The 18,528-nt window shown below is 47.0% G+C and overlaps 1 protein-coding gene across 1 annotated transcript; it reads right to left on the bottom strand.

The window, feature by feature from the left end:
* Nucleotides 1-2,540: 2,540 nt before the first annotated feature.
* On the bottom strand, nt 2,541-3,674 carry LOC127300708 (NAC domain-containing protein 83). Its single transcript, XM_051330865.2, has 2 exons — nt 3,384-3,674; nt 2,541-3,289 (listed from the first exon to the last, which is right to left on the bottom strand). The coding sequence occupies exons 1-2, from the start codon at nt 3,601-3,603 to the stop codon at nt 2,715-2,717; spliced, it is 795 nt and encodes a 264-aa protein (XP_051186825.1). The 5' UTR covers nt 3,604-3,674; the 3' UTR covers nt 2,541-2,714.
* Nucleotides 3,675-18,528: the final 14,854 nt, after the last annotated feature.

The following is an 18,528-nucleotide window of genomic DNA, read 5'->3' as shown; positions in this document are numbered from 1 at the left end:
GACTAGGAGGACGCGGACGCGGACGAGGACGAGGACAAGGACGAGGCCGCGGACGAGGACGTCGACATGACAGACTACGACCACGACGACGGCGGGCCGGCGTGGGATCCGCAGACCCAGCCGCCGGACCTTTCCGAGGAGGAGGTCATTGCCATGACACTAGCCAATAGCACGCAGGACGAGCTCAACGAGCTCGCTTTGTGGGAGGGGCTCGCAATCCAGCTCCGCGAGTCAGCGTTCGCGCAGGGGAGGCCGGCGACTCCTCCGGCCACGCCGACGCGTTCCAACGACTGCGCTCCGCCTGCTGCTTCGGCGTGGGATCCCTAGCCACAGCCTCCTGCCCATGCGACGGTACCTCCTCCACCGCCGGCATACGAGCTTTTATGGCTGACGCCGGAGTTCATTGACCTCGTCAGCGACAACGACCAGTAGGCAGCACCTACTTTTAGCACGCCTTAATGGCTTTTTAATGTTTTTTTATTAATGTAAATTATGGCTTCATGAATGAAAAAAAAAAATTATGCGTCGTGCCACTGGAGCCACCCGACGCAAACGGATGCCCGGACGATTTCGACCATTCAAGCCGACGTAAACGGACACGACGCGTCCGTTTGGACGTCCGAAATGCGTCGCGCCGCTGGAGATGCCCTCACCGTGACTAGGCTATCCATGCGGCTGTGAGCTATTGTTGATCCTAGTCGTGCAGTCCGGATCTGATGGTGGTGGAACGCAATCCCAAGCCAAGCAGCATCTTTCCTCCAACCCCGGCCACCCGCGCGTAGGGGCGTTGTGGGGCCACCCAGAGCCGGTGTCGTGCAACATGTGACTGCCGCGCGCGGTCAACACAAAATCTGAGGGAAATATTCTTGACCGGGACGAGCTCGTGCCCAGGGCCAGGGGGCCCCGCCCGTGACGTTTGACCGCCATTCCGTGTCCCACAACCCACGTACGACGAGTCCACAAGCTAACCCAACCCCGGCACGTACGTACTCTACCACCATCACCAACGTTCCTCTTGTTTGTTTGGGTGCTTCCTCTTCCTTGCCCGACATTCCTACCTTTTCCCTCCTTTTTTAGCAGAGAAAAGACCAAACGTTCCAACCTCTCTTGTCACATCCACCTTGCCACTTTTTTTATACAGTATAATAATTATTATTAGCACTAAGCCAAAACCCAGTTTGGCAGCGGCATATCTTGCAAGCAGTATAAAAACCACAAGCTTTGGTTCGCTCCAGCCTGTTTTCTTCGCCTTTCCATGTCAACCCAGTGTCACGTCGCTCGCTCGCCGGTTCTCCGTCCAGCACGCAACCTTGCCGTGTTTAAACCGTTCCCGCGTACGCCACCCACCTCCACATTTGGACTTGGAAAAAGTTCAAAACAAACCTTAAACTCATAGGCAAAAGCTAAATGAAACCCTCAACTCCTAATCCTTGAAATTTGCACTCTGAACTTGTCGATCCCGGTCTATTTTAAACCCTAGATTTGTCTGAGTTGGAATTTTGCTGACGTGGCAAGTAAAACCAAAAAAATAAAAAATCATATTAGCCTAGATAATTAGCTACTCCCACTTACATACGTAGCCCACTGTCATATTCATCTTCATCCCATTAACCCCAATCCCCTTCCACCATCTCTTGCACACGTGCCGTCCATCATTCGTGGTGGGCGCGGCGAAGCTCACCCTTAGCTGCTAGGTGCTGGGCCCTCTCTCCCTTGCGTCTTGATGGCATCATCGGTTGGCGAGGCCCTTCCCTGCATTGTCACACGCGCGCAGCTGATGCAGCAGTTGCACGGAGACGAAACTTTCCTGGCGAACTCTCCCTCCTCTACTCCAGTTCTTGCTGCAGAGCACCAGCACGCGCTCGAGTCGGTCTCCTATCGTCCGCTCCTTCGCAACGAGCGTCTCGCGCCACACACCCCTATTCCATGGCCGACAACCACGATGGTCCATCTCTGTGCAGTGTCGATCTAACACGGGAGAGTGGCGACGGACGAACTGAGGGTGGTGCGAGGTGGGCCTGGTGGAGGGAAGGAGGGCCAAGGTGCGGGATACGGGGCGGCGGCGTACAGGACCTGCCGGCGAAGGGATGGGGGAGCGGCGCTAGACTGTGCCGGACATGAGAGAGACGGACGGGAGGAGGGCGTTAACCAATATGATTTTTTGATATTGGTAATTTTTTTTTGATGAATATGACATGTGGATCCCACTGTCATTGGAGGTAGCGTGTAATCCCGGCCGGGATTGTAGCTTCCTGGTTTACCAAACAGATCCAGGGTTTAAAATAGACCGGGATTAACAAGTTCAGAGTGTCAATTTCAGGGATTTTAAGTTGAGGGTTCCATTTAGCTTCTGCCTATGAGTTCAAGGTTGGTTTTGAACTTTTTCCTTTGGACTTGGGTTGCTGCTCTCTGCTGTGCACAACGGGCATGTATTGTAGCCTACACCCAAGGAAACATCCCGCGAGAACTAGCTACCAAACGAATTAGTAACGAATAATTTCGCTACGCCTCTTACTAGGTAGTACACTGACACGAAGAGATTAATCAACCTGATACATTAGTTTCTGCATATGCAAACTCTGTTAAGCAGCTTACAAAGCTTAACGGCAGCCTGCTGAGTGCTGACCATCATCATAATAACTTACAAAAGCTCCGTTTGCTTACTACTACATGCTCTCCCTCTCTAGCTTCTTGCTCTGCTACCCATTCATTCTTCAGCTGCTCCTGCTCGAGCTCTCCTGCTCTCTGCAATGTTCGGCCGACGCGTCGGTCACGCAGCTCGAAGATTTCGGGGACGCCGCGCGCGGCCGACCAAGCGCATCGGCTCGCGCGAAGAAGTCGATGAACTGGACTCCGCTGCTCTCGGCGTCGTCCACTGGATCTCGAGCCGACTCGGTGGCGTCGGCTCGGTCGGCGGCGGTGGCCGCGCCCTTCTTTTTCCTGAACAACCGGCAAAGCACCCAGCCCTCCGAAGGCTGCGCGGGAGCGTCGCTGCCCTGCGCGCGGCGGCACGGGGCGAGCCCGGCGCCGGCGAGGCGGTACTCGTGCATCACCCAGTCCGTTTTCTGCCCGCTCGGCGCCTTCCCCCGGTAGAACACCAGCGACCGCTTCATGCCAACCACCACGGCCTGGCGCTCGCCGCCCTTGGGCGCCGGCACGCTCACGGCCACCTGCTTCTCCTTCCCCGTCGCCTTCCAGTACCCCGCGCCGGTGGCGCGGTTCGCGCGCCGGCCCTTTACGTACTTGGCCTCCTTGCAAGTGAAAAAGTACCGCTCCTCCTCTGCCCACCCTGGTTGGTAATCAAGCTAGCAGGAGTCAGACCCAAGATTCCCAACTCCATGGACGCCAGCCCACAGCGCCTGATTGGACGGGGACTCACTCACCTGGGGGCAGGAGGTCGGAAGGGTCGTGCGCGAGGATGCGGATTTCGGGGATGTCCACCTCGGCGGGAAGCGGGGACGACAGCGCCCTGCGCCGGAGGTAGTGCACAACCAGCTCCAAGTCGGTAGGGCGGAACCGGAACCCCGGCGGCAGCCGACCGCGGGCCCCGCTGCCGTCCGCCGCCGCCACCCGCCCTGCCACCGTGGATTCCTTGGTCTCCATGCCCGAAATTATTGCTTAAATCACAAGGCGCAGTAAGCGGCTCAACTTGCTGGTTCTTCTTGGCAGTTGATTGGATTCCTGCGGTCGCAGCCTTGGCGGCGGTGGTGAGCTTTACGGTTGAGTGTAGAGAGGGAAGGGGAGGAGGAGAGAGATAGGAGAAGACGGATTTATAGGAGAAAGAGAAGATTGTGTGCGGAGGGAGGAGGAAGTGGCGTGAGGGAGACTCAACCCCGCTACCCTGTTTTAGCAAACACACTCTGTCTTGCCGTGCTCTTGTCCTTCTTGTCCTGCTTTCTGCGTTTTTTTTGAGAACCAGGAAACACATTTGCGTGCGACGCGATTTTTTCGTATGGGCGTTGGCTCGCCAAGATTGGGAGCCACAGCATCTCCACGGGCCATCCAAACTGTATTTGTTTTATGGGCGTCTGGACACACTTTGGCCCATTTACGTAGGCACTTTGACTCTTTTCTAAATATATTCACTATTTTGTTGCTATTTACTAGTTCCGAGCATGCCATATTAACAAGTCAAAACACAGAAATATGTAGCCATCAAATCAACGCAGTAAAATACCAACTTGTATGTATACTTCACTTTGGTCAATGTATTCGGACAAGTTAAATTCAGTGTCACTGCACTTGCGTAGGCGTGTCACCTACGCGTTACGTATCTGGTCGCGTCGCGTGGTAGAGAGCGTCGCTCCGACCGGTTGCACTTCTTGTAGAGAAGCCCCCGGAGATAATTGATTTCAGTCTTCTTCCTTCCCCGCTTCCCTTATGGTGGCGCGATCATTCCAAGGTGAGGGCGAGGGAGAGGAAGAGGCGCTAGTTCATCTTGACGTGTGACGGCAAGAGAGTGATGCCGGTGACCATCATCTGTGTGCGGCTTGTGGTGGAGGCGTCGCTGCTCTGCGGCGCTGGTAGGAGGCGGTAGCGATGCCTCCTACGCATCGGCTGATGACTGCAAGATCACATATCACGTGTAGCTAGTTGTCAAAAGTAAGAGCATCAAATCCACGGTGGTGCTAATTGGTAATAGTTTTATTGCTTTTCGTTATCTTAACTAAAATGTACTTGAGAGCTATACTTAATTCTAGGCAAGGTAAATGAGAGTGATCGAAAGGTAACAACGTAATAGTAAATAAAGTTGTAAAGAGAAACAAGATAGTGCTAATACTATGAAGTATTTGAAACTCAATGGCGATGAAGCATTCGGGGGGGGGGGGGGGGGGAGTTGCGGATTTACCACTAGCATGGTTACTAAGTTGGTTAGAATTTAACATGTTTGTTGCTACATGTGTCAAGTGAGGAGAGCCACTATATTTTCCCATTGCATGCGGTGCAAGTCCAGTAATTAAGGATCACCCCGTGGCTATGGTCATAAGCTCTTCTACCTCTTTTTCCTTGGTAATACATGATTGAAAGAGGCGGCAAATCGTTGGCACTTGTACGCCCACTTACCTCCAACAATGCTTAACGATGATTGCATTTAATGTTCCTAATGGCAAATATTGCATGGTGCATAACATACAACATCGTTGAAGACAACCACCACTTTAATATATTTCAACTAAACAACATGAATCTTTATTTCAAATAATTGAAGAGCTAGGGTTCCTCCACCTTCCCAAGAACAAATGGAACTACTTACTCATGGGAGAAAATAACATTATTATGAATATAAATGAAGTATGATGGATCAAATTGACACAGGTGCAAACCAATCTAGAAGTCGGTATTACAAGATGGATGATGATGAAGTCAAGGATGGCGACAATGGTGCTTATGAAGATGGAGAAGATGATTCCCAAGTGTAACATTCCAGCACTTCCGTCTCAACGAGGTGTAAACCAAGGAGAGAATACAATCCTTTGAGAGCATTTTCTCCTTGAACATATGAGCGCTACATTGTTTTGGTGGTGCCTCACTGGCTACCTTTTCTCATTCACTTGATCACCTTAAATAGGCAATACACACACATACCACACGGTCAATACTGACTACTCCATGCACTCACAACACTAACTAGCCCTCCTAGAAACCCTCCAGGAGTCACATGATCTGGCCATCTCGCATGCACGCACATAGCCTGAGCAACTCGACACAAGCATGAAGCATGCACCAAGACGACCTATTCTCATGCAGTCATGCTGCCACAAACTAACTTCTCTGATTCTACTCAGTGCTTATCACCGTACTGTCTAATCCATGTGCTACTAGCTCTTCAAACTGCATGCAAATTTCTCTATCGTGCACACACACTTAGCCACTAACTTAAATCTGCCAACATGACAAGATTAAATATCTAACAAAAGTAGCGTCTATTGATGCATAGGAGCCGCAATAGTAGCATGAGCTCGACCTGCACCGGTGCGCTGCCGAGGAGGAGACAACGAAGCGGGTCAAGGAGAAGCAGCGGCCCTGCACAGGTGCGCTTCCCGGGAGGAGACAATGGAGCAGTGCTGCTGCCGACGAGCGCGCCGAGCAGAGGAGGACCGGCATCGCATGGAGGAGAGCAAGGACGACGGCGAGCTCGAGCACGACGCCGCAAGAAGGACATCGGCAAGCGCGCAGAACAGCGATGCGCGTCGCAGCGGAGCAGAGGAAGAGTTGTAGCGCCCGTGCTTGGACTGGGAGGAGACCGCCCCACCGGCGGAGGAAGTGGAGGAGACGAGAAAGAAGCGGAGCTCCTGGTCGAGCTGCGGACGGCGAAGGGGACACGGCCGGGAGCGGGGGAAGATGGTTGCAGAGGAGGAAGCTGATGCTGGTAGATCAATTGAGCAAGAGTTCCAGATTCAGGTGCTTACACACGCTATTTATCCCGAGTGTGGTTAAATATGTATAGGGGCAATTTACCGCTAAAGATGTACAATATTAAGTCAATTTGCCAAAGTGCGGCTAAAAATATATAGAGGCAAATATCTAAAATGCCGCTAAAAATGTATAGAGGTAAATATAAAAAATGCAGCTAAAAATATATAGGAGTATTTTCAAATTGCGGCTAAAAATGTCTAAGGGCATTTTTCAAAATGCATCTAAAAATATATAGGCGCATGTCCAAAGTGCGGCGGAAAATAGTATTTTTAGAGGTATTTTTAAAGTGCGGTTATAGATTTTACCAACATGATTAAATTAGACACTTTTTTAACTGCCCCTAAAAATAATTAGAGGTATTTCAGATATTTTTAGGGGCACTTTAAAGCACTCATGAGATCTCTACCAACACACCCTTAGTTATCTTCAGGTCTCATATGCTATTTGTTTTCTTATCTGTTTATAAAGTCTATTTATATTCTTATCCATATTCAAATACTATTTCACTTCTTTTTGCGATTTGTGCTGCGTACTCGTCACAAATTTCACGTGAACAAAATGCATGTTATTCTTGGTGGACGCCTTGCCAATTTTGATGGAAAACTGGTACCGGTACCGGTTCGGGGGGCATCTTAATAAGCTTCTCATCGGTCCTCCTCTTACGATGCACCACCGATGGCCACTCATCCAAATATGAAATATCCACCGCCGATTGTCGATAGAGAAAGTTGAACCACGACATGCTCCTCTGTCTCGGCTGCTGCTGGCGCCTCCATGTCACCGGCGATCAAGTAAAGGCTGAGAGAGAGAGAGAGAGAGAGAGAGAGAGAGAGAGAGAGAGAGAGTGGGAGGGAGGGGGAGAGAGAGATAGAGAGAGTTGAAGACTATTGCGGAGGTCGGGGAAGAGCAGCGCAATACTGAGGGTTGGGTGCAGCCTCCGCCTTCGAGGCACCATACAAAGGGCAAATGCAAGGGAAAAAGATCTAGGAGACATAAATTTTACTTCCCGATTTGTACGTTAAGGATATCAGAGCCTCAGGTTGACGATACCCCGCTAGTCCAGTGATACGTCTCCAACGTATCGATAATTTCTTATGTTCCATGCTACTTTATTGATGATACCTACATGTTTTATGCACATTATATGTCATATTTATGCATTTTCTGGAACTAACCTATTAACGAGATGCCGAAGAGCCAGTTGTTGTTTTCTGTTGTTTTTGGTTTCAGAAATCCTAGTAAGGAAATATTCTCGGAATTGGACGAAACTTTCGCCCAGGGTCCTATTTTTGCACGAAGCTTCCAGAAGACCGAAGAGATAACGAAGTGGGGCCACGAGGCAGCCAGGGCATAGGGCGGCGCGGCCCAAGCCCTGGCCGCGCCGGCCTGCCCCCTGGGCCCCTCGTGTGGCCCCCCGCGTTGACCTTCCGCCTACTTAAAGTCTCCGTCGCGAAACCCCCAGTACCGAGAGCCACGATACGGAAAACCTTCCAGAGACGCCGCCGCGAATCCCATCTCGGGGGATTCAGGAGATCGCCTCCGGCACCCTGCCGGAGAGGGGATTCATCTCCCGGAGGACTCTACACCGCCATGGTCGCCTCCGGAGTGATGAGTGAGTAGTTCACCCCTGGACCATGGGTCCATAGCAGTAGCTAGATGGTCGTCTTCTCCTTGTTGTGCTTCATTGTTGGATCTTGTGAGCTGCCTAACATGATCAAGATCATCTATCTGTAATTCTATATGTTGTGTTTGTCGGGATCCGATGGATAGAGAGTACTATGATTATGGTGATTATCAATCTATTGTTTATGTGTTATTTATGATCTTGCATGCTCTCCGTTATTAGTAGAGGCTCTGGCCAAGTTTGTACTCTTAACTCCAAGAGGGAGTATTTATGCTCGATAGTGGGTTCATGCCTCCATTAAATGCAGGACGTGTGAGAAAGTTCTAAGGTTGTGGATGTGCTGTTGCCACTAGGGATAAAACATTGATTCTATGTCTAAGGATGTAGTTGTTGATTACATTACGCACCATACTTATTGCAATTGTCTGTTGCTTAGCAACTTAATACTGAATGGGGTTCGGATGATAACCTGAAGGTGGACTTTTTAGGCATAGATGCAGTTGGATGGCGGTCTATGTACTTTGTCGTAATGCCCAATTAAATCTCACTATATTTATCATATCATGTATATGCATTGTTATGCCTTTCTCTATTTGTCAATTGCCCGACTGTAATTTGTTCACCCAACATGCTTTTATCTTATGGGAGAGACACCTCTAGTGAACTGTGGACCCCGGTCCTATTCTTTACATAGCATACAATCTACTGCAATTGTGTTTACTGTTTTCTTTGCAAACATCTTCCACTCGATACGTTTAATCCTTTGTTACAGCAAGCCGGTGAGATTGACAACCTCACTGTTTCGTTGGGGCAAAGTACTTTGGTTTTGTTGTGCAGATTCCACGTTGGCGCAGGAATCCCTGGTGTTGCGCCGCATCACATTTCGCGACCATCAACCTTCAACGTGCTTCTTGGCTCCTCCTGGTTCGATTAAACCTTGGTTTCTTTCTGAGGGAAAACTTGCCACTGTGCGCATCATACCTTCCTCTTGGGGTTCCCAACGGACGTGTACATTTACGCGCATCAAGCCTGTTTTCTGGCGCCGTTGCCGGGGAGATCAAGACACGCTGCAAGGGGAGTCTCCACTTCTCAATCTCTTTACTTTGTTTTTGTCTTGCTTTATTTTATTTACTACTTTGTTTGCTGCACTAAATCAAAACACAAAAAAATTAGTTGCTAGTTTTACTTTATTTACTGTCTTGCTCTCTATATCAAAAACACAAAAAAATTTAGTTACTTGTCTTTACTTTGTTTGCCTAGTTTACTTTTCGCTTATTTCATCATGCTTAATCCTAAGTTTACTTTGGAAGAGATACCGGTAGGACGAGGGTATATCATTGGAAGAGATAATATAGAAGAATTTTTCACTCATGTTAGTATGGATGAAGATTTTGAAGATATACCATTATTAAAAACTGCTCCTACTTATGAAAGTGCTTCTGCCTGTTTGATACACATGTTAGAAACTAGATTTGTTAATCTCAATCCCATAATACAACATATGTTTCTTACACTTTCGGATATAGAGATGGGGGAAAAGAGAAATTTTGTTTTAAAAGTCCTTGTTAGAGAATTTGAGGATATAGTTAAAGAAGCTAGAAAAGTTTTTATTAAGCATAAGAGGCTTGGTTTCTTTCCTAATTTTAAACAAATACTTGAAAAGATGGATATGGATAGAATTAAGTATACTAATAATGTTAATGATGGTAGGGAAATTAAAGCGCCAATACCTAGTAAACTACTAGGAATGCATGAAGCTTTGGAAAACAACTATGCTTGGCTTGTTCCTGAAAATTTGTTTGATGAGAATAGTAAGCCTAGGAGCAATGAGAGAGGAGTTACTTATATAGACCAGATACAATGCATTGTTGAGAAAACTCCCAGCTCCCAAAGTAATAATGTTGATGCTTCTACTCTCGATGTTACTTGATTTGCACTTTCTGCGTCTAGCTGAAAGGCGTTAAAGAAAAGCGCTTATGGGAGACAACCCATGTTTTTACCTACAGCAATTTTTTGTTTTGTTGAGTCTTGGAAGTTGTTTACTACTGTAGCAACCTCTCCTTATCATGTTTTTGTGCCAAGTAAAGTTTCTATGTCAAAGTTGATGTTATATTTGGGATCGCTGCGCAGAAACAGCATTGCTGTCTGTCACGAATCTGGGCACAGTTCTCTGTAGAAAATTCGAAAAAATCTGCCAATTTACGAGCGTGATCCTCAGATATGTACGCAACTTTCATTAGTTTTGAGTTTTTCCATTTGAGCAAGTCTGGTGCCAGCTTTAAATTCGTCTTTACGGACTGTTCTGTTTTTGACAGATTCTGCCTTTATTTCGCATTGCCTCTTTTGCTATGTTGGATTTATTTCTTTGATCCATTAATGTCCAGTAGCATTATGCAATGTCCAGAAGTGAAAATAATGATTGTGTCACCTCTGAATGTATGAATTATTAATTGTGCACTAACCCTCTAATGAGTTTGCTTGAAGTTTGGTGTGAAGGAAGTTTTCAAGGGTCAAGAGAGGAGAATGATATACTATGATCAAGAGGAGTGAAAGCTCTAAGCTTGGGGATGCCCCCGTGGTTCACCCCTGCATATTTTAAGAAGACTCAAGCGTCTAAGCTTGGGGATGCCCAAGGCATCCCCTTCTTCATCGACAACATCATCAGGTTCCTCCCCTGAAACTATATTTTTATTCAATCACATCTTGTGTTCTTTACTTGGAGCGTCGGTTTGTTTTTGTTTTTGTTTTTGTTTGAATAAGATGGATCCTAGCATTCACTTTGTGGGAGAGAGACACGCTCCGCTGTTGCATATGGACACATATGTCCTTAGGCTTTACTCATAATGTTCAAGGCGAAGTTTCTTCTTCGTTAAATTGTTATATGGTTGGAATTGGAAAATGCTACATGTAGTAATTCTAAAATGTCTTGGATAATGTGATACTTGGCAATTGTTGTGCTCATGTTTAAGCTCTTGCATCATATGCTTTGCACCCATTAATGAAGAAATACATAGAGCTTGCTAAAATTTGATTTACATATTTGGTCTCTCTAAGGTCTAGATAATATCTAGTATTGAGTTTTGAACAACAAGGAAGACGGTGTAGAGTCTTATAATGTTTACAATATGTCTTTTATGTGAGTTTTGCTGCACTTGTCCATCCTTGAGTTTGCTTCAAATAACCTTGCTAGCCTAAACCTTGTATCGAGAGGGAATACTTCTCATGCATCCAAAATCCTTGAGCCAACTACTATGCCATTTGTGTCCACCATACCTACCCACTACATGGTATTTCTCCGCCATTCCAAAGTAAATTGCTTGAGTGCTACCTTTAAAATTCCATCATTCGCCTTTGCAATATATAGCTCATGGGACAAAATAGCCTTAAAAACTATCGTAGTATTGAATATGTACTTATGCACTTTATCTTTTATTAAGTTGCTTGTTGTGCGATAACCATGCTTCTGGGGAACGCCATCAACTATTGTTGAATATCATGTGAGTTGCTATGCATGTCCGTCTTGTCTGAAGGATCTATCATTTTAGTGGTTGGAGCATGCAAAATTGTTAGAGAAGAACATTGGGCCGCTAACTAAAGCCATGAACCATGGTTGAAGTTTCAGTTTTGGACATATATCCTCAATCTCATATGAGAATAATAATCATTGCTACATGCTTATGCATTTAAGAGGAGTCCATTATCTGTTGTCCATGTTGTCCCGGTATGGATGTCTAAGTTGAGAATAATCAAAAGCGAGAAATCCAAAATGCGAGCTTTCTCCTTAGACCTTTGTACAGGCGGCATGGAGGTACCCGTTTGTGACACTTGGTTGAAACATGGCATGCAAAGACCCGGTAGTCCAAGCTAAGTAGGACGAGGTGCGGACACTATTAGTATACTATGCATGAGGCTTACAACTTGTAAGATATAATTTAAATAACTCATATGCTTTATTACTACCGTTGACAAAATTGTTTCATGTTTTCAAAATAAAAGCTCTAGCACAAATACAGCAATCGATGCTTTCCTCTTTGAAGGACCATTCTTTTACTTTTATTGTTGAGTCAGTTTACCTACCTCCTTCCACCTTAAGAAGCAAACACTTGTGTGAACTGTGCATTGATTCCTACATACTTGCATATTGCACTTGTTATATTACTTTATGTTGACAATATCCATGAGATATACATGTTATAAGTTGAAAGCAACCGCTGAAACTTAATCTTCCTTTGTGTTGCTTCAATACCTTTACTTTGATTTATTGCTTTATGAGTTAACTCTTATGCAAGACTTATTGATGCTTGTCTTGAAGTACTATTCATGAAAAGTCTTTGCTATATGATTCACTTGTTTACTCATGTCATTACCTTTGTTTTGATCGCTGCATTCATTACATATGTTTACAAATAGTATGATCAAGATTATGATGGCATGTCACTTCAGAAATTATCTTTGTTATCGTTTTACCTGCTCGGGACGAGCAGAACTAAGCTTGGGGATGCTGATACGTCTCCAACGTATCGATAATTTCTTATGTTCCATGCTACTTTATTGATGATACCTACATGTTTTATGCACATTATATGTCATATTTATGCATTTTCTGGAACTAACCTATTAACGAGATGCCGAAGAGCCGATTCTTGTTTTTGCTGTTTTTGGTTTCAGAAATCCTAGTAAGGAAATATTCTCGGAATTGGACGAAACTTTCGCCCAGGGTCCTATTTTTGCACGAAGCTTCCAGAAGACCGAAGAGATAACGAAGTGGGGCCACGAGGCAGCCAGGGCATAGGGCGGCGCGGCCCAAGCCCTGGCCGCGCCGGCCTGCCCCCTGGGCCCCTCGTGTGGCCCCCCGCGTTGACCTTCCGCCTACTTAAAGTCTCCGTCGCGAAACCCCCAGTACCGAGAGCCACGATACGGAAAACCTTCCAGAGACGCCGCCGCCGCGAATCCCATCTCGGGGGATTCAGGAGATCGCCTTCGGCACCCTGCCGGAGAGGGGATTCATCTCCCGGAGGACTCTACACTGCCATGGTCGCCTCCGGAGTGATGAGTGAGTAGTTCACCCCTGGACCATGGGTCCATAGCAGTAGCTAGATGGTCGTCTTCTCCTTGTTGTGCTTCATTGTTGGATCTTGTGAGCTGCCTAACATGATCAAGATCATCTATCTGTAATTCTATATGTTGTGTTTGTCGGGATCCGATGGATAGAGAGTACTATGATTATGGTGATTATCAATCTATTGTTTATGTGTTATTTATGATCTTGCATGCTCTCCGTTATTAGTAGAGGCTCTGGCCAAGTTTGTACTCTTAACTCCAAGAGGGAGTATTTATGCTCGATAGTGGGTTCATGCCTCCATTAAATCTGGGACAGTGACAGAAAGTTCTAAGGTTGTGGATGTGCTGTTGCCACTAGGGATAAAACATTGATTCTATGTCTAAGGATGTAGTTGTTGATTACATTACGCACCATACTTAATGCAATTGTCTGTTGCTTAGCAACTTAATACTGAATGGGGTTCGGATGATAACCTGAAGGTGGACTTTTTAGGCATAGATGCAGTTGGATGGCGGTCTATGTACTTTGTCGTAATGCCCAATTAAATCTCACTATATTTATCATATCATGTATATGCATTGTTATGCCTTTCTCTATTTGTCAATTGCCCGACTGTAATTTGTTCACCCAACATGCTTTTATCTTATGGGAGAGACACCTCTAGTGAACTGTGGACCCCGGTCCTATTCTTTACATAGCATACAATCTACTGCAATTGTGTTTACTGTTTTCTTTGCAAACATCTTCCACTCGATACGTTTAATCCTTTGTTACAGCAAGCCGGTGAGATTGACAACCTCACTGTTTCGTTGGGGCAAAGTACTTTGGTTTTGTTGTGCAGATTCCACGTTGGCGCAGGAATCCCTGGTGTTGCGCCGCATCACATTTCGCGACCATCAACCTTCAACGTGCTTCTTGGCTCCTCCTGGTTCGATTAAACCTTGGTTTCTTTCTGAGGGAAAACTTGCCACTGTGCGCATCATACCTTCCTCTTGGGGTTCCCAACGGACGTGTACATTTACGCGCATCATCCAGCCTTTAAGATAACCTTGCCAACAGTCGTTGAGTTTAGAGAGTCCAAACTATTTTCAAAAACTCGTTGGATGGTTCTGATTAGATCTGTATTTTTCTCCTTACCTCTATTCTTGCTCCTCTTACCTCTACGAGTTTCGAGTCTTCTCTCTTATCAGAGTTCTCTGAGTCTTGGGTTCCGACACGGGTTGGACGATCTTTGCCTTAACCTAATAGGTTCGATCTTCGGAGGACCTCGACAAAAGCGCATCATCAACAGTGGAACAACGACTTCTTGTTAGTGGTGTCGACCGATCAACATGGAGCAACAAATCTTGTTAGTGGAGTCGCGACGATCTACTCGGTGTATGAAGACCCGATAGTTTAACCAACTCCCCTTAGGTTGACGTGGAACCTCAGGGCGAGGTTCCTTGTTAGTTGTGTCGATTGTAGCGGCCCAGGGTAGTACCCCTAATATATTTGCTTGTTCTTTTTATTTTATGCATCATCATGCATCATGCATCATATCATCCATGTCTTCCAACAAAATAAAACTATTTTAAAAACCCTCTCTTGTCCTTCCTTTCAAATAAAACCCTACTCTTCCCTCTCATATTTCTTATTTTATAATTAAGTCCTTCCAACAAACAAATTCTTGAATATAAATGTTCTTTGTTTTGATTACAAATAAATTAAATATTTTAAAACTAGTTTTGATTCTTGATCCCATCCCTATTTAAAATTTAAAACTGAAAAGAAGTTTGATTTCAAAAGGTTTGAATAAAAATAGAAAGAGAAAACCCCTAACCCCTCCCTGGGCCTCACCTTTCTCCCCTGGCCTTTTCATTCCCTCCATCCCGGCAGCCCACCTCTCTTCCTCCCCTTCTGGCCCATCTCTTTTCTTTCCCCGCAGGCCCGACCCAGCGCTAGCCCAGCTCCGGCTCAACCCTTCCAGCCCACCTGGCAGCCCATCTCCTTCTCCCTTGCCCGGCCTGCAGCGAACCGGTACGCCACCGCGTCATTGTCGTTGTAGTCTTCCCCAGAGAGAGCATGAGGATGGCATGAGCGTTGCCGTGGTCATTCCCCTCTCTCCACCAGCCTGGCCTCCACCTACTCTCTCCCCTTCTTATCCCCTCCTCGAGGCCCTGGAAACCCTAGCCCTCACCAACTCCTCCCTCGCGCCGCCAGCAACCCTCATCTCTCTCCCCTTTTTGTTTCCAACAAGCCACCGTGAGCTCCTCGCCATGGCGCCGCCACTACCGAGCCTCCCACAACGAGCCAAGGGCACCGGGAGACGCGCCTCATCCTCCCCATCTTCCTCCCCAAGCGAATCGAACCGAGTTGCCCTACATCGAAGGCAAATTCACCGTTTCTCCTCCATGGCCGACGCACTCAGGCGACGATTCAGGCGAGCTCCATCTTCCTCCGGCACCGGCGTCTGCACGTTGAGCACGTTGGTGAGCTCGCGCGTATCCCAGACATCTTCTTTCCCCGTTTTTCTTCCGGGTTTTGTCTTCTCACCTTGTAACCGGTCGCGCCGCCGCAGGTGCCCGCCGCCGTCGGAGCTCCAGCAACCCCCTCGACCAAGCGCCGCTAGTTTCTGGTCCGCGTCAACGAGGCGGGCCCGATGCTCCCCTTCCCGCTTCCTAGAAACCACCGAGACGCCCGCTCACATCCATGCCGGCCGGTGGTGGTCACCGCCGCCCCACGCGACGCGCGCGGCATGCCCCGTCATCGAGCACCTGGTGGGCGCGCATGGACGCTTCGCCAGCGTGGTGCTGGGTCCCACTTGTTTGCCTCTCTGGCTAGAGATCCCCTCGGTGAGAAAACCCACAGATCCAGATCCAACTCCTTTTTGCGATGAGGTCCCTGGATATTTCTAATCATCAACCCGCAGTCCCGGATCTGATGTTTTTCCGATAACCCCCTGCAGTTCTGGGAACCAACCCGCAGTCCATCCGCGCTGAGTCAGCAGCTTCCGGCCCCGCGCGTCAGTGGCTCTAGCTAGCTCTCTCTTCGGTGAGAATAGCCCAACCTTTTTCTATTTTATTGAAAATTCTAGAAAATATATAAATCTTGCTAAAATCATATCTCTCAAAATATAACTCGAAATAAAAAAGTGTTACATATGAAAATTGATCAGGAAAATGTTAAGAACATGAATATGCCATCCATTCACCTATTTGCATCTCGCATCATGTCGCGCGTTGATAGATTCGCACATTCACCTCACATATGTGTGGAGTATTTCAGAATACCGATGTGGTTTTTCTCAGTCCGTTTAATATTGAAGTAGCGCACCCTTGCCATGTTATGCCATGCTATTCAACCCTTAACTTTGTCGGTAGAAAATGCAACTCCAAATCTAATTTGTTTGTCCGGGGTTTCGACTCCGCTTAATATGGATAAGTTGCATTGCACCATGTCTGCCATGTCATGCATATCATCTTGATCATGCCGATTCTTTTGCCGTAGTAGTAAGACTTGCACCCGTTGTTTGTCCAGCATTTGCTTCTTCACGGATAGGATCACAAAGTGGTGTTGTGAGATACGACAAGTTCTTCTGCAGCTTTTCACAGGCGAGCCCACCTCCTTCCCCTATTTTATATTTTGCTCTCGCTCTCACTGCTATCATTATGTTGCGCTTCTGTATCGAGTCACGTGTCCTATTCCACTTGTTACCATAATAATCCTATATGTATCATTCCTTACCCATAGCCGTTGCTTGATGTTTGAGCCTTGCGACTCGTAGGCGTGTTTAGGATCTGTTGTTTATCTCGATCTGTTATCAGGATATGTTGGGTTGTTGGGTGGTTATCACATGCTATATCAGTTGTTGGAGATACACATGCTTTACTTAATTGTTAACAACTAAAATTATAAGCAGAGGCATCTGTGAGCCCCTTTGCGAAAGCATCGGAACTTTGACTCACTAATGTCCCCTAGCACCCGAGTTCTTGTTATATGTTCCGAGACTGAGCGCTCTAACCACACGTGGGTATGTTTATTGGGTCTCCCCTCGACCACTGCCAGAATCTACAACTTTGTCTAGTGGCCACAACTAGTTTGCAATGTTTTACCATTTGTTGTTCGCGTGCTTATGCGCGTAAATGTACACGTCCGTTGGGAACCCCAAGAGGAAGGTATGATGCGCACAGTGGCAAGTTTTCCCTCAGAAAGAAACCAAGGTTTAATCGAACCAGGAGGAGCCAAGAAGCACGTTGAAGGTTGATGGTGGCGAAATGTGATGCGGCGCAACAACAGGGATTCCGGCGCCAACGTGGAATCTGCACAACAAAACCAAAGTACTTTGCCCCAACGAAACAGTGAGGTTGTCAATCTCACCGGCTTGCTGTAACAAAGGATTAAGCGTATCGAGTGGAAGATGATTGTTTGCAAGAAAATAGTAAAACACAATTGCAGTAGATTGTATGCTATGTAAAGAATAGGACCGGGGTCCACAGTTCACTAGAGGTGTCTCTCCCATAAGATAAAAGCATGTTGGGTGAACAAATTACAGTCGGGCAATTGACAAATAGAGAAGGGCATAACAATGCATATACATGATATGATAAATATAGTGAGATTTAATTGGGCATTACGACAAAGTACATAGACCGCCATCCAACTGCATCTATGCCTAAAAAGTCCACCTTCAGGTTATCATCCGAACCCCATTCAGTATTAAGTTGCTAAGCAACAGACAATTGCATTAAGCATGGTGCGTAATGTAATCGACAACTACATCCTTAGACATAGAATCAATGTTTTATCCCTAGTGGCAACAGCACATCACAACCTTAGAACCTACTGTCACGATCCCAGGTGTCAATGAAGGCATGAACCCACTATCGAGCATAAATACTCCCTCTTGGAGTTAAGAGCAAAAACTTGGCCAGAGCCTCTACTAATAACGGAGAGCATGCAAGATCATAAACAACACATAAACAATAGATTGATAATCACCATAACATAGTGTTCTCTATCCATCGGATCCCGACAAACACAACATATAGAATTACATATAGATGATCTTGATCATGTTAGGCAGCTCACAAGATCCAACAATGAAGCACAACAAGGAGAAGACGACCATCTAGCTACTGCTATGGACCCATGGTCCAGGGGTGAACTACTCACTCATCACTCCGGAGGCGATCATGGCGATGAAGAGACCTCCGGGAGATGAATCCCCTCTCCGGCAGGGTGCCGGAGGCGATCTCCTGAATCCCCCGAGATGGGATTCGCGGCGGCGGCATCTCTGGAAGGTTTTCCGTATCGTGGCTCTCGCATCGGGGGTTTCGCGACGGAGGCTATAAGTAGGCGAAAGGGCAGGTCAAGAGGCGGCACGAGGCCCAGGGGGCAGGCCGGCGCGGCCAGGGCCTCGGGCCGCGCCGCCTATCCCTGGCCACCT

Source organism: Lolium perenne, chromosome 5 (genome assembly GCF_019359855.2).
Source record: "Lolium perenne isolate Kyuss_39 chromosome 5, Kyuss_2.0, whole genome shotgun sequence".
NCBI lineage: Eukaryota > Viridiplantae > Streptophyta > Magnoliopsida > Poales > Poaceae > Lolium > Lolium perenne.
The sequence above is the reverse complement of the archived record's forward strand: the minus strand, read 5'-3'. Positions and strand labels throughout refer to the sequence as shown.